The sequence below is a fragment of the Fusarium oxysporum genome, chromosome VI, assembly GCF_013085055.1.
Source record: "Fusarium oxysporum Fo47 chromosome VI, complete sequence".
In the NCBI taxonomy this organism is placed as follows: domain Eukaryota; kingdom Fungi; phylum Ascomycota; class Sordariomycetes; order Hypocreales; family Nectriaceae; genus Fusarium; species Fusarium oxysporum.
This window is the reverse complement of record NC_072845.1, coordinates 1293295-1307098: the sequence shown is the minus strand read 5'-3', so window position 1 is coordinate 1307098 and position 13804 is coordinate 1293295. Positions and strand designations below refer to the sequence as shown.

The following is a 13804-nucleotide window of genomic DNA, read 5'->3' as shown; positions in this document are numbered from 1 at the left end:
AGTATAAAAGGCTAGGAAAAACTTAGTCTTAGAAATATAAGTTATAAACCTTCTAATTAGTTACTTTATTTCTTAATTATATGCCTTTTTTAATAGCTTAAAGTACCTAATATTAAGAGGCTAAAGTAAGTAAGAAGAATAAGGTAGTATATAAAATATAATAATATTATTCTTCTTATAATATATCTAAAAGTTAGTTAAATAGTAACTTTTATAGTTATTAAGGATTAGAAGATAATAAGGACTAATTAATTAGTTAGTTATATATTAATTAAAGTACTTTAGCTACTTAAGGCTTATTTTATTATTTATTTAGCTATTTTAGGTTATAATAATAGCCTAAGTGGCTAGGAGGTTATTTTCTTAGTATTAATTAGTAAGGTAAAATTAGCTTATAATTATAATAAATAGATTAATTACCTAACCTTTTATATTAATTACTTAAATTATTATAACTTATTCCTAGTTTTTAGGCTAAATTAATTTTAGCCTTTTATACCTTTTTAAGCTAGTAATAACTATATTACTTAATATTATACCTATTATAAAGCTAGTCTTATTAAAGTTTTAAATATTATCTAATTAAATATTATACTTTATAATTATATTCTTTATAAGCCTAAACTAATTGCAAATAGTAATTAGATCTTTATATTTAGCCTTCTAATAGTTATATCTCCTTTAAAAATATATCTTAAGGTCTGGTTACTACTTAATAAAATTAATAGCTTAGTGCTTACTAACTAGTAATATATTATAGTTAGTAAGTAGTTAATTAGCTATTTCTTTAATATTATAGTATTAGGGAGGAAATCCTTATAAATCTAGGTTAAGGATATATTAGATTATAACTTATTCCTTTAGATTACTTAGTTTCTACAACTTTAGAACCTAATTATAATATACAGAGATATTATTATATTAGGTATAAAGGGTTAAGAAGTTAATATTATAGACCTTTATAGCTTATTATAGACTTAATTTTAGGTTTGCCTAATAGGCCTAAAGTGTAAAAAGGATTTAAGCCTTTTTATTAGATTAAGATATATTATTTAGTTAAGAATTAATTAATTAGATAGTTAAATATAAGGTTAAGGGATTTTTAATTAGTATGCTTATTTAATTAGCATGCTTATTATATATATTATTCTTATGTAGAAACTTTTTTTTTTTTTAAAGTTTATAAGTTAGCCTTAAAAGGTGTATCTAAGTATCTCCAAAGTCTAATATAATTTAAACATTTATTACCCCTTAGCAGGTAAAGCTTTACTAAGTTAATATTATTATAGTTAGCTGCCTTAATTAATATAAGATATATACTCTTATAAAGTATTTATATTTTTATTAAATATAAATACTTTATATAATTTTTAAATTTTTATAAATTTCTTTATAATATTATAAATTTAATAAATATTCTTATAAAAGTTAAATAATTTTTTAATATATATAATATAAAAAATATAATTAATTTTAAAATATATATACTTTTATATAACTTTAGTAAAAAAAAAAAAAAAAAAAAAAAAAAGAATTTATATATTAAAAAAATTAAGATTTTTTAAATTTTATAATTAATTTTTTTTTATTTATAAGTATTCTATATAGCTTATAAATAGTATTTGTTTATTAAAAGGAAAAAAAAAAGACCTTTATAGCCTTACAGGTAGTGTAATTCTATAAAAAATTCCTTAAGATGAATTTTGGCACAGATGTAGATTTGGCATTCCGTACCACTCACAGTTCAGCGGCGACTCAGCCACATTCCGGAACTAAAGGAGCTGCTGGAGGTGGATGATCCAGCCACACTACCTAAGGTGAGATAGGCATAACCTCGAAGCTTTCAGTGAATAAAGCACGAGGTTGGCGAATGCAATCCAAGAGATCGTGCCGTATCACAGGCATAATTTTAAGATGTCATCATCTTCACCAGGTAATTTCTTTGTTGGCAGGAATTTATTATTCACTGCCCTTCCACCGACGTCATGCTCAATGGCGAGATGCCCAGGGCCGCCTTATTTGGTTGCAAAAGAAACAGCATTCGTTTACTTCAAATAGATACTAACTAACCTTAGCTGATGGGAACATTACCTAGTAGACTGATTCGAGCGACTTCTTCCCCTCCACCACAGAAAATCGCCCGAGACTGGCCGCGGCCCAGAAAAGCCCAGCATCTAACGTCCGTCACCCAAAGACTGGCCACCTCACTTTTAACCCAGCCACCCAATTTATATATACTTTAAACAGTCATAACTCTACCAATTTAATTCCAATTAATTTTAAACTAACGCTAATCAATTCAGAATGCCTTCTTTTACTAAAAAAGATATAAGTGCTGCTCTTTAGATAGTTACAGAGGGTATATTAGTAAATAAAGCAGCCAAAGCTAATAGTATTAACCGTTTAATGCTCTAAGGTCAGATTAAAGGAAGTATAATACCAAGAGAAGCCTAAAAACCTTACTAAAAGCTCTCTAATATTTAGGAAAAGTATCTATAAGACTAAATTATTATTTAGGCTAATTTAAGATACCTTATATTATATTAGTAAGTCAGAGAGTTTACTAGTAAGATTGCCGTTTATAATGGCTTCCTAGAAGGCATTAGAAAGAACTAATTATAAGGCTTTTTAGGATAAAATCCTAATATTAGGACTTTAAAAGGCAAGAAAATTAACTCTAATTAATATTAGGGAGCTTCTTCTAAACTAATAAAGGTATTTTTTATACTCCTAATAATACCAGTAATATGCCTAGTTAAGCAGGGAAATAAATATAATATTAATAAAGTTAAAATAATAAAAGAAATAAGAATAAATAGTTTATTTCTTAGTTATTAATTAAAGAAGTTAATACTTATTTATTAACCTGGTTTTTATGCCTAGATTATAATTCTTAAGTATATCTTAGTAACTAAGAAAGTCCTAAGACTTATAATTATTTTTAAGAGGAAAATAATCTAATAATAATATTTCCCTAAGATTTAAACTTCCTAGATAACTAGGAATTTACTTATAGTAATAAGGGCTAGATAAGTAATAAATTAGTATTAGTTTAATTAAGAAAAATCTTTATTTTATTAATATAGCCTAAGAATCTAAAAGAACTTTATCTTTTTATTTTTAATAGCTATAGAAATTATATTATAAAAAAGTTCCTTTAGGAATACTATAATAATAATATATATCTATTATTTCTTCCTGCTTATACTTCTTATATCTTTTAGCTACTAAATATTACTATTTTTAGTCCCCTAAAGAGGGCATATTATTAACTTCTTTTAGATCTTATTTTTATTACTAATAATAATTATATTAGCAAGATTATATTTCTATATACTTATAATAAGGCTTAGAGAAAAGCTATTATAAAGTCTAATGCAATTACTAGCTTTAAAGCTACTAGACTATAGCCTATTAATCTAGCAAAGGTCCTAATAAACCCAATAATTACAGAGATACCTTCTCCTGCTATTATAGCAAATTTGCCAGCTAAAGAGTAGTATTCTAGTCTCCTAAAGACTCCTTAGTTATCTATATAGCTTTAGCAAGCTCTAGACCTAGTCCTAGCTTCTATAATGCAAAATCCAACTATTAGGCTGCTATTTAGGAAGATTAGCAGTTAATTAAACTATTATAACTTTAATATTAAGTAGTAAAATAGATAAATAAGTATTCTATAGTAGGAAAATAAAGAAAATCAACTAAAAAGGCATAAAAAGGTTATCTATAACCTAAATACTAAGTTTATAAAGATTCTAGTAATTAAGAAGGCTTATAAACAGATATAGAGGACTTTATAGCTAGAAAGAATAGCAAATAGGGTTAAGAAATTAAAACTTAAGGATCTTTATACTTAGTTTTATCTAAATATTTACTAACTAAATTTTTATTTAATATAAAAAATATAGTATTAAGATAATTAGTTAATTGATTATGATATCCGGTTCTTGGTGTTTTGGTCGGGGTGGCCGGTCTGTGGGGGTGGCCAGTCTTTGGGTGACGGACGTTAATGCCTATACACCACAGCTTGAAAATGGGTTCTTGATTACTGTGACAGCGCACAGTAAAAAAAAAAAAAAAAAAAAAAAATTAAGTACAGGGGCTTTCAAGGGGCTAAAAACTAGGATTGGGACATAATACAGCGAAACAATCTAAGGAATTTGACATGAATATTTGTTGATGAAGTAGGCTGGAACACCTTGCTTGAATATCCATACAGATCATCAAATTTGGTTACATCAAGCTGCCGTGGCTACCTACGCAGACCGATATCTCTTACTCTCTTGCTTGGCTACCTATCCATAGTCGAGATCTCTGAACTCGAAACAATCTAAAATGCATATCACCCGATGATCAGATGTTCACGGACTCCTGGGGCGCGTACGGTGTTAGGTAACTAGAGAAACTTCAATGCAGAAATATGATGTTGAGAAAATTGCACAACCATGTCCGATGTAAAGAGTAATAGTAGCGTACAATTCAATTGTCTTATGCTGTTTGACCTTGGAACTGAACAAAGGCAACTGATGTGTGTGTTGCCTCTGGATCATGCCAGGTAAGTCACGAACCCCCTTTACGTTACACTGGGCACTTACCTGTTGATTATGATCAAACCTTTGCTTTGCATGGAATTCTAGTCTTCTCAATGAGTCAACTGTGTTTGATTACCTAGGTATGTAGGTGCCATTGATATTAGACAAGCTAGATGTTTGTGAAGTGAGATTGTCGCAAACATGGAAATGCCCACCTATCGTGGCCAACTACTTGCCGACCATTTGACAGCCATTTCACCAAAATGCGTTTGGCATACAGCAGAATCTGAAATCAGTGCATTTTAGAGCATTATGCAACTGGATGAACAAAATTCGTTGTTTGGTGGTGACACAACAAGCGGTTGTTGAGCAGTGACAGTGACTGGCACATTCAGTTTATTCATACGGCAAACGGGGTGATACAATGATTCACCGACTGGAAACAATAGGTATTTGTGCTCTGCAGTTATCTGACAGTGGCAGTGAATGAAAAGCTCACTCGCCTATATAACCCCGGAGATTCCTTTGCAGTTCCTGATTTTCTCCTCAGCCAACTTCCTCTCTTTTCTCATACCTGCCAACTTCAAGACTTGAGAGCTTGTCGGCTACGAGCCTCCAGACTTTTGGACTCAGTTCTTGATGAGTTCCCCAACTTACTGTGTCAATAGACATTTTACCTACGACAGACATTACTAAGTCCAGACTTCTCCTTCCTCCCAGCCTCTTGGGCCTTCAGCTGCTGAGCACTCCAACGATCAGTTAATGCTCTCAACCAAGGTAAGCCTCCGAACTGTGGGCTAAACCATGCTAACACAACTTTGAAGCAGTGAGAACAAGATGGCGACAACATGTTCTATCGATCAGCTTCTGCTCGCCTCCATCCCGAACCTTCCTTGGCCCGATGGCAATTACACCAAGACTTTGCAGGCCGTCGTCCTAACTCGGGACTGGAAGTACGATGATACTACCCACAATGTTCCTAATGTTATCAAGGGGCGAATGCCAACCAGGCTTCTCGTCAACGGCCGACTGCCTCTATTCAAGAATGAACCGGGCTATTTGTTCTATGAGGGAAGGGAAACAGCCATGGTCATGGTTGTCAAAGGCACGATGGTAGTGCCTGGTGAGTTTGGCCATTCTGTTGCCATCATCTCATACTAACAGTTATATGTAGTCGTGCTACCTACAGTAATCCTGACGAAAGGTGCCATGCTTCGGCCATTGGCGGAGCAGACCGCAAACCTATTGCCTTCGCTGACTTCTGAATCAACACCAGCACCTGAAGTTCATGACGGAGGTCGACCATTCTCCCGGTTTGTCCATTCCCTTTGGCAAACACTGGCAAAGAACACACGACAACTACAAACTTTGGGAATGAGCATGTCTGCAATTGACGCTTGCTTTGCCGGGCCACACTTGTTGGAGAACAGAAACGCTATCTTGAATGCGGTCTTACCTCCTGCCAGAGAGGTTTTGAAGGACGGCACCTTCTCGCTGAAGGATCTTCTTGACCTACGCCATGTATCTGGGGATTGGCCGGCCGGTAGACAATGCGTGTATTTGCGCATTTACACACACCCCCAAGACCGTCCCGACTACAGATACAGCGATTCCTCTCAGGCTGATATCAACAAGAATGTCGGATTCTACATTGGCTCAACCAACAATGCACAGCGACGAAACCAACAACATGAGCATGCAACGGACAATCGTTCAAACAGCTGTTATGAGATGCAACACTACCGTATTGCACGCAAGTCACAAAAACAGCACCGTCACATGATCCCCCTTGTTGTTTTCGATGCCATTGTTCCTATACATCTGTTAAAGATGGCCGAGCAAACCTTTATTTTGGCTTTCAGAAGCTACCAGGGCGTTATTCACGCGCCAGTCAATACCGGTGGATCCAGCGGTCTAGTGGGTTTGCAACGGAAGGGACAGTTTCTTTCGTCGATAGCCAGACCTGTGATGGATGCAGTCGCTTGGCCTGCTTTGAAGACACGCGGCTGCAACATGAGCAGCTCGCTGTTCGAAGATCAGACAAGAGTCGAACTACTCTGCAGCCCAATGGTCCCAGGAGACGCGTCCGTTCGAACCTTTACCACGTATCGCCTCCGAAGAAACCTCTACCCACCCAGGAACCCTAATGGGTCCAAATATGTCAGTATAAATTTGCATGAAGTCAACACGGGCATTATAAGGCACGTTGTATTTGGACTTCCATTTGGAAGTTTGGAAATGCAAGGTCCAAAGCCAGGGGATTCGACCGGAGGATACCTTGTGTTCGAGGTCATGGACGACAAAAAAGCGCACCCCAAGGCTTGGTTTGGCGTGCCTTCCATTGGTCCTTTCGAAAACTTCGACCGAGCGTCTTCGTTCGCTGTCCGCTACGAATGGTACGACAAGGATCAACAAAAATGGTATTCGATACCTCTATCACGGTGGTATTGGGGACTCAACTTTATGAAAGGGCATATTGCTGAAGGGCGAACGGAAAAAGTGCTTGAGCCCTGGCGTATTGCTATGGATATAGTTCAAGCGATTGAAGGCATTATCTATACAGAGCCCCTGAACGACTTCAAACCCCAAATTCGTGTTGGAGAGGTCAAAATGCTTCAAACCGATCACTTAGGCCAGCAGTACAGTTGGATTACTCGACCTATGAGAACTATGCCCGCCCCGAGGTATGCAACCTTCAACGAAAACTTTGCCTTGATGTATCGTCAGTTCAACACTCAACTCACTCACGTGGGACCGACGGAGCCTATCCCAAGGGATGCAGATGTTCTGTACCGCGCCCCAGGGGATAATCGGGACGTTGTGAGGTGCGATTCATGTTTGTACATGGGGGAAAATGTTAAGTGCGAACGAGATGAGCGCATAACGGATGCTTGGGTGTGCAAATGTTGCTTCATCCTTTACCGACCATGCTCCTTCACGGCCCTAAGTGACGCACTTGAGCTGTGGGGACAAGGTCCTCCTTACAGAGGTGCAGGAGGCAGCGCCCGCTTGAGGCGTGTTCCGTCAGGCCCTCATCGCTTCATGGCGTATCATCTGACCATGACCGAGGAAGAAATGGTCACAGTCAAGGCTGTACCCAAGCCTCTCTCCGAGCATCTTTTGGAACCGGTGGACTTGGATGATGGTGATGGGGATGATGATGTTGTGGCTGAGGTCCTGTAGCCTACTCGTGCCGTATGACAGACCTGAGACCTGAGGGATTTCTATTACAATCAGGTAATAAGGAAAGCTTTAGGAAATACCTACTTAGTTAGGAAGTAGAGGAAGTTTAGAGGTACTATAGGATTATATCTCTGGGAGCAGAATGTCCTGGTGGTAAGACCTTACTTAGGATCCCTTTGCAGGCCTCTCGCAAATTGTATTGCGTTTTGATTTAATATTACAATTACCTTTTGTACGGATCAGACCTGTCATTGTTTTGCTGTAACATAGTTTTATGTTCAGGAGTTCCTGTAGTTAGCTGAGATTCATCAAGGCAATGCGACGTCTTAGACCCAACTTCCATTATTATCAACGGGTTCAGTTAGCTGCGCCTAATGACAGGTCAATTAAGATCAAGGCACCTTAACTGTGTTTGAATGAATAATTGATACGAATGAGCTAGACCTTGGTTTACTGGTTCTCTGTCTGGCTTGAAACTCCCGGGGACAGTGGCTGCTAGGGCTCGGGCGATCGCCCGACAAATGGGGAAAAGACGAAGCACGCCTTTTTTCACGTCCCCTCAGTCATGATGGATCAGAGATCCTATCTTAGTAATCACGCAATTATGTGACGTTGATACGACACTTTTGGAGGGTTGACTGATCGGCAAGGCCACGCGGAAGTAAATATCTTTAATTTGGAGATCGAATTCTTTTCTCACGCAGGACAAACATTAAAATTTTCCATCAGGCTCACTCGTCTACTCTGAGATGTGGTCATGACCCAAGAGTCTACGATAACAGGCTAGTAGAGGTATGACTGGACAACATATCCAGCTTCACAAGGTGCCCTTTGAAGCCCTGTAAAAATCTGTGGCATGGTCCTTTTTGGATGTGAGGTTGCTCTCATTTGTTGAATGATTTCTCTTCAATTGAGTTCTCCCTCAAGATAAGCATACATAGTCTGTTCTTGGCAACACCCTTGGTGACCCGAAATGAGCTTAGGATACTTGTTTTAATACTGTATATCAGATTGTACACACTGAGGATGCTGGAGAAAGGCGGCAGCTGACAAGCTTGCCTCATTTTGTGGCATTCAGTCGCAATCGTCCGCCAAGACCCAATCCCACGATCTAGCCCCATTCACCCACCCGCATCTTGACGGCACCTCAAGGTGGATGAGGAAGCCAAGAGTCATTGCTTGGGTCAAAGCTGCGACCGACGGTCCGAAAGCTGGTTATATATAACGCAGACATGCCCGTTCTGAAGCTGCTCTTCTGCTAATCGTACACCATGAAAACTAATGTCCTAGCATTGTTGATGGACAATACCAATATCCAGCATCGTAGAAATGTTATCCGCGACTTAGAGAGCTCGCTTGCTTGGAATGAAAGACAACTTGCCAGATTGTCTCAACTTGGCACATGATTCCAGTCAATTATCTAGACTAGGGTAACTTCTGGAGAGGACACTACAGAACGCTTCGTTTGCAACGCTCTGTAGCCGCTGTTTTCATGACGCATCGCTTTCACTGTTCTCTCCAACCAAAGAGCAGTCCAAGAACTGCCAACTTGCAGAAAACAGTCGCAATCGTTGCAAGCCCGACACGTGGAAAGGGCAATTCCCCGCCTCTTGATTTTTAGTTTTGGAGAAGCGCTGCTGGCCAATCGATAGCAGCCAACTCCCCGATAATGACGCCAGAAGCCGGTGAGAGCGAGCAAAACCTTGCTATACTGAGTCGTGTAGTGAGTACTCAGAACGACGTTTCGGTGTGAGTAGATTGCAGCGTTTTGAGTGAATTTATTACCTTGCACGCTACCTACCCTTTTGTACGGAGTAGAGATAATCTATCAAGAGAAGGACTTTTGTCTGGGGTTGGTTGGTCTAGAACATGTCGTGATAGAAGTAGATACCGAAAAACGATAAGCGCGGTCTGGTAAATTGAAAGTATTCTCGCTACTGCTCACGCCAAATTTAGTGCATGCCCAGAAAATGTGGTTGGATCAGACTTCTCCAAGATCTAATCCCAACCTTCCCTGTTTCCGTACATTACCAAGATTCAATGCTTGCTCTAGTCTCAATTTGTGGTTATATCTCTTTTTTGACTCGAGCAGAATAAGCTCTGTCTCTCAAACCCAACACCTCGCATTCTTCGCCTGTTACGAATTAAATCTCGAACCTTTTCCCTCTAATTAAAACCCCTGCAGCTGCCATCACGCCAACCTTAAATTCCCGTCCGTCGCAAGGTTGCCGATCTTTAGTGGCTTCTCCCGGCCGCTGCGCCACTGTTGTGTCTCTCAAAAGTCTTGGGGTTACACCTACGTCAAACAAACACGAGATTTTGCATTGGCACAAAGAACACCAAGCTTTAATCTCCCGCGAGTAACTTGGCTCCTTCTCCCTCCTCTTCCTAGAACAACCCCCGTATGCTCGATCATCGATAACCCTTCGTTTACGTTTCTGCGACGAAACCCCTTTACGCCGTTATAGCCGCATGCGAAATTGTCGAAGTATTGCTCAAAAACGTCAACTTCCTATCTGAGACCTGCAGTTCCTGATCTACATACCCGAATCGACCAAATTTCCACCACCAAACTCATCGACAACGTTACACACTCCCTTCTCTGGACTAAGATAATATTCGATCCCAAAGAGATTGACGACGATATCGTAAAGACCGCCCTGGCGGGCTTGCCCGCGTTCCGCATCTTCCGACCCCCTGACCACATCTCATCGTCAAGATGTTCGCGACACAACGACCTCTCACAGCATTGTCATGCCTTCTCTCCTCCCTGAGCGTTATCCCAACGGTATGCGCTCAAGATAAGGCTTACATCAACGGAACTGGCGACAATGGAGTTTTCCACGAACGTCTCGATGTTAGTCGGACACCATCATTATATACGGGCGACTTTGACGACTGTCTGAATGATGGAAGTCTGTTCAATGTGACGGGTTTCGACACGGCTTATTACTCTGATAACCTCACTGTGTCATTTCACGTCTATGGAAGCACCAATATTCGTCAGGAAAGCGTCATGAGTATGTTGCGAAACTTTATTACGCCCTGCTTGATTAGTCTAACCAGATTCTAGTGCATCTTTCTATTGAGGTATACGGAGAAGAGCGTTTTAACAAAACATACGACCCTTGCGCGGAAAACGTCACTAGCCTTTGCCCATTGAAGGCTGGTCAACCCATCGAGGCATACATTACGACTTCAATATCTGCCAATGACATTGCAGGAATTCCGTCGATTGCTCTTAACATTCCCGACTTGGAAGGATACTCGCGCATCCGGATCTTTGCCAACTCAACACAGACAGAAATTGGTTGCTTCCAAGCTACTATGAGTAACGGAAGGACCTTTTCACAGCCAGAGATTGTGGGATCAATATTGGGAGCATTCACCGTGTTTGCGGTATTGGCCTCATATGCGACAGCCATCTATGGCGTTCAGATCCCGCATATAAGAATGCACTACGCCCATTCTTTTTCGATTTTGATCATTTTCGAGACCTTTCAATCAATCTTCTTTTCCGGGGCACTATCCGTCAACTGGCCGGCCCTGCTTCCTGCCTGGTGGAGTAACTTTGCGTGGACCGCTGGCATGTTTGCAAGCCTCGACATGATTGATGCCATCAGCCCATTTGCTGGTGTCTCTGGGAATGCCAGCCAAGTTGGCTCTGCAGGGTCGGTTCCCATCAACAACGGTGGTGGTCTTGCGCAGCAGATCTTCGGCAGAAGCCTTCGAAGTCGATCTGTTCCTCAGCTGGAGAGTGTTGTTCACTCGTTAACCCGCCGCCACGATTTCAACTCTAGCAACCCATATGACTATGACTGGGCTGGCGAGCCTCGAAATCCTGGAATGCCACTCCCAGGCGACTATTCTGGTTTCCCTGGTGTACTGTCTGTGGTCGGCATCCCTCGAAACGACGCGTTCATCATTGGGCTCATCTGGTTCCTTGTTGTCCTAGCGGCCGTGGCTCTATTTGTGGCAACGTCCAAGGTTGTGCTTGACTTGTGTCACAAATTCAAGCTTATCAAGTCCGATGGCTTCGACTTCTTTCGTTCACATTGGGTCGGATACATGGCCGCGGGCCTACTTCGAACGCTCTTTATCGCTTTCTTTGTCATGATGACACTGGCGATGTTCCAGTTCTCGATTGACGCTCCGCCAGGCCCGACTGCTATTGCTGCAGTCATTTTCGTCATGTTCTTGGGCTTTGCTGGTCTAACAGCGTATGCTTGCTCATCCAGGCTACGTGAAGGCAAGTATGAGGTTGTGTCTGATACGCTTCGCTTTGAGCAAGGGTTGATCCTCAAGAAAATTCCATTTGTGGCAACAACACTCGAAAGCTCCATCGGCGAGGAGGAGCAGGCTCACAAACCGCGCCTTTTTGCCAGTCTGCCTATTCGCCGCATCAAATTTGTCGACAAGGACCCCGAAAGGCCAAAGGTTCACCAAGACGAGCCCTACATCAAGCGTTACGGATGGCTTTCGGCACGATACCGACTCTCTCGCTGGTGGTTCTTTACGGTCTACTTGGCATATCAGTTTGTCCGAGCATGCTTCATTGGCGGAGGTAGAGCAAGCCCCTTGGCCCAGGTCTATGGTCTCTTTGTCTTTGAAGTCGTCGCTCTGGTCATTATCATCAAACTCAAGCCTTTTGAAGGATCTCGCAACACGACAGCAGCGATTTGGTTACTATCGATCTCAAAGATCATCACTACTGGCCTTTCCATCGCATTCTTGAGAACCCTCGACCTCAGCCGCGTTGCAGCAACAGCTATTGGCATGATCATCCTTGTGGTTCAGTGTTTCCTTGCCGCAGCCATCTTGGTCCTGATTGTCCTTGGAATGATATCGACGTGGATGTCTCTGTCCCGCAACCGCGAGGACTTCCCAGATAAAATCGATGATTTGCGAGTAAGGTATTTCGAACACATGGATGATAGAGCAGGTACATCAAAGCCCAAGGAAGACGAAGTGGATGAGCTTGCGGAGTTATCCAAGTCCATCTTCAGTGTCAGCAACGTTCGACGCAATACCCAGAACAATGTGTTCCCAATGGTAGAGGGCTCAAACTCGCAGGTCCCGTCTCATCCAGCACATCCACTCAACCGACGCAGGGCAAACAGTGGCGGTTCGAGTCGTCACTCGGTTAACAGTCTGCCTCGAAGTGGCCGGACCCACCGTGCATCGTGGAGTGCGAAAGACTTCGCAGAGTGGGATGCCGACATGAACAGAGGAGACACATCTCGAATGAGTCGCATGCGAACTAGCTCCTTGCGTATGCAAGCATCGAGATACTCTGGTAGTCGGCCACCAATGACTCCGACTCGAGAATCCGCCGAGTTTCCTCGGGTGAGTGTTAATACTATGAGCCCAGAGGACAAAGATGCGATCGTACAAGACAAGATTGAGGAGAATGCTGCTACGCCAAAGAGAAGAAAGAGGACTGTGAGCTGGGCAGATCAAAGCTCAATATGTGAAGAGCCCATTAACGAAGCTCAAAAGGTGGACGATAAGCCACTCGAGAAGATAGACTCGACGGGTGGCCGGGAAGAAGAGGCCAAGTCAAAACCCGAACCATTGTCGCCATGAATTTTTTTTTTTTTGAGGGAATCCTGGATTGTTCCTCGCAAGATGGAATCGTCGTTTACTTACATTTGGATTTGATTATGACCATGGCGCTTTGCATTTACCCATATTCCCCTTGTACCCAGTCAGCAAACGCTTGGCTGCTGGGTTTCAACTTTTGCATTTTGTACATATCAAGCATGATTCGGTCCTCCTGCCGGCACAGGAAGCGACTTGCGAATTATTTCCATTGGGGTATATTGAGATGCGACATGAAAACACAAAGTCTATAGAGGAACCAGTCAACAATGGTGTCTGGAGTTTCAGGTTTTGGGACCTCAGATTGAGAACAATTATAGATAGTTAATACATCGCTCATGATTCAAGCACTTGGAATGACCTCATGAGAGCACAATACATGTGGATTTGACGTGCAACGTATCGGACTATTATCCTTTGTATGTACCAAGGTTCGTGACTTTGCCCTTAAAAGTGCTACAGTGCACAAAACTCAATGGTCAAGTATC

General features: G+C 41.2%; 2 protein-coding genes across 2 annotated transcripts; both read left to right on the top strand.

The window, feature by feature from the left end:
- Positions 1 to 5459: 5459 nt before the first annotated feature.
- Positions 5460 to 7894, top strand: FOBCDRAFT_163174 (uncharacterized protein). Its single transcript, XM_054705001.2, has 2 exons — positions 5460 to 5655; positions 5707 to 7894. The coding sequence occupies exons 1-2, from the start codon at positions 5532 to 5534 to the stop codon at positions 7713 to 7715; spliced, it is 2133 nt and encodes a 710-aa protein (XP_054560976.2). The 5' UTR covers positions 5460 to 5531; the 3' UTR covers positions 7716 to 7894.
- Positions 7895 to 10010: 2116 nt separating this feature from the next.
- Positions 10011 to 13666, top strand: FOBCDRAFT_225435 (uncharacterized protein). Its single transcript, XM_031187001.3, has 2 exons — positions 10011 to 10735; positions 10789 to 13666. The coding sequence occupies exons 1-2, from the start codon at positions 10435 to 10437 to the stop codon at positions 13299 to 13301; spliced, it is 2814 nt and encodes a 937-aa protein (XP_031038136.2). The 5' UTR covers positions 10011 to 10434; the 3' UTR covers positions 13302 to 13666.
- The last annotated feature ends 138 nt before the right edge of the window (positions 13667 to 13804 follow it).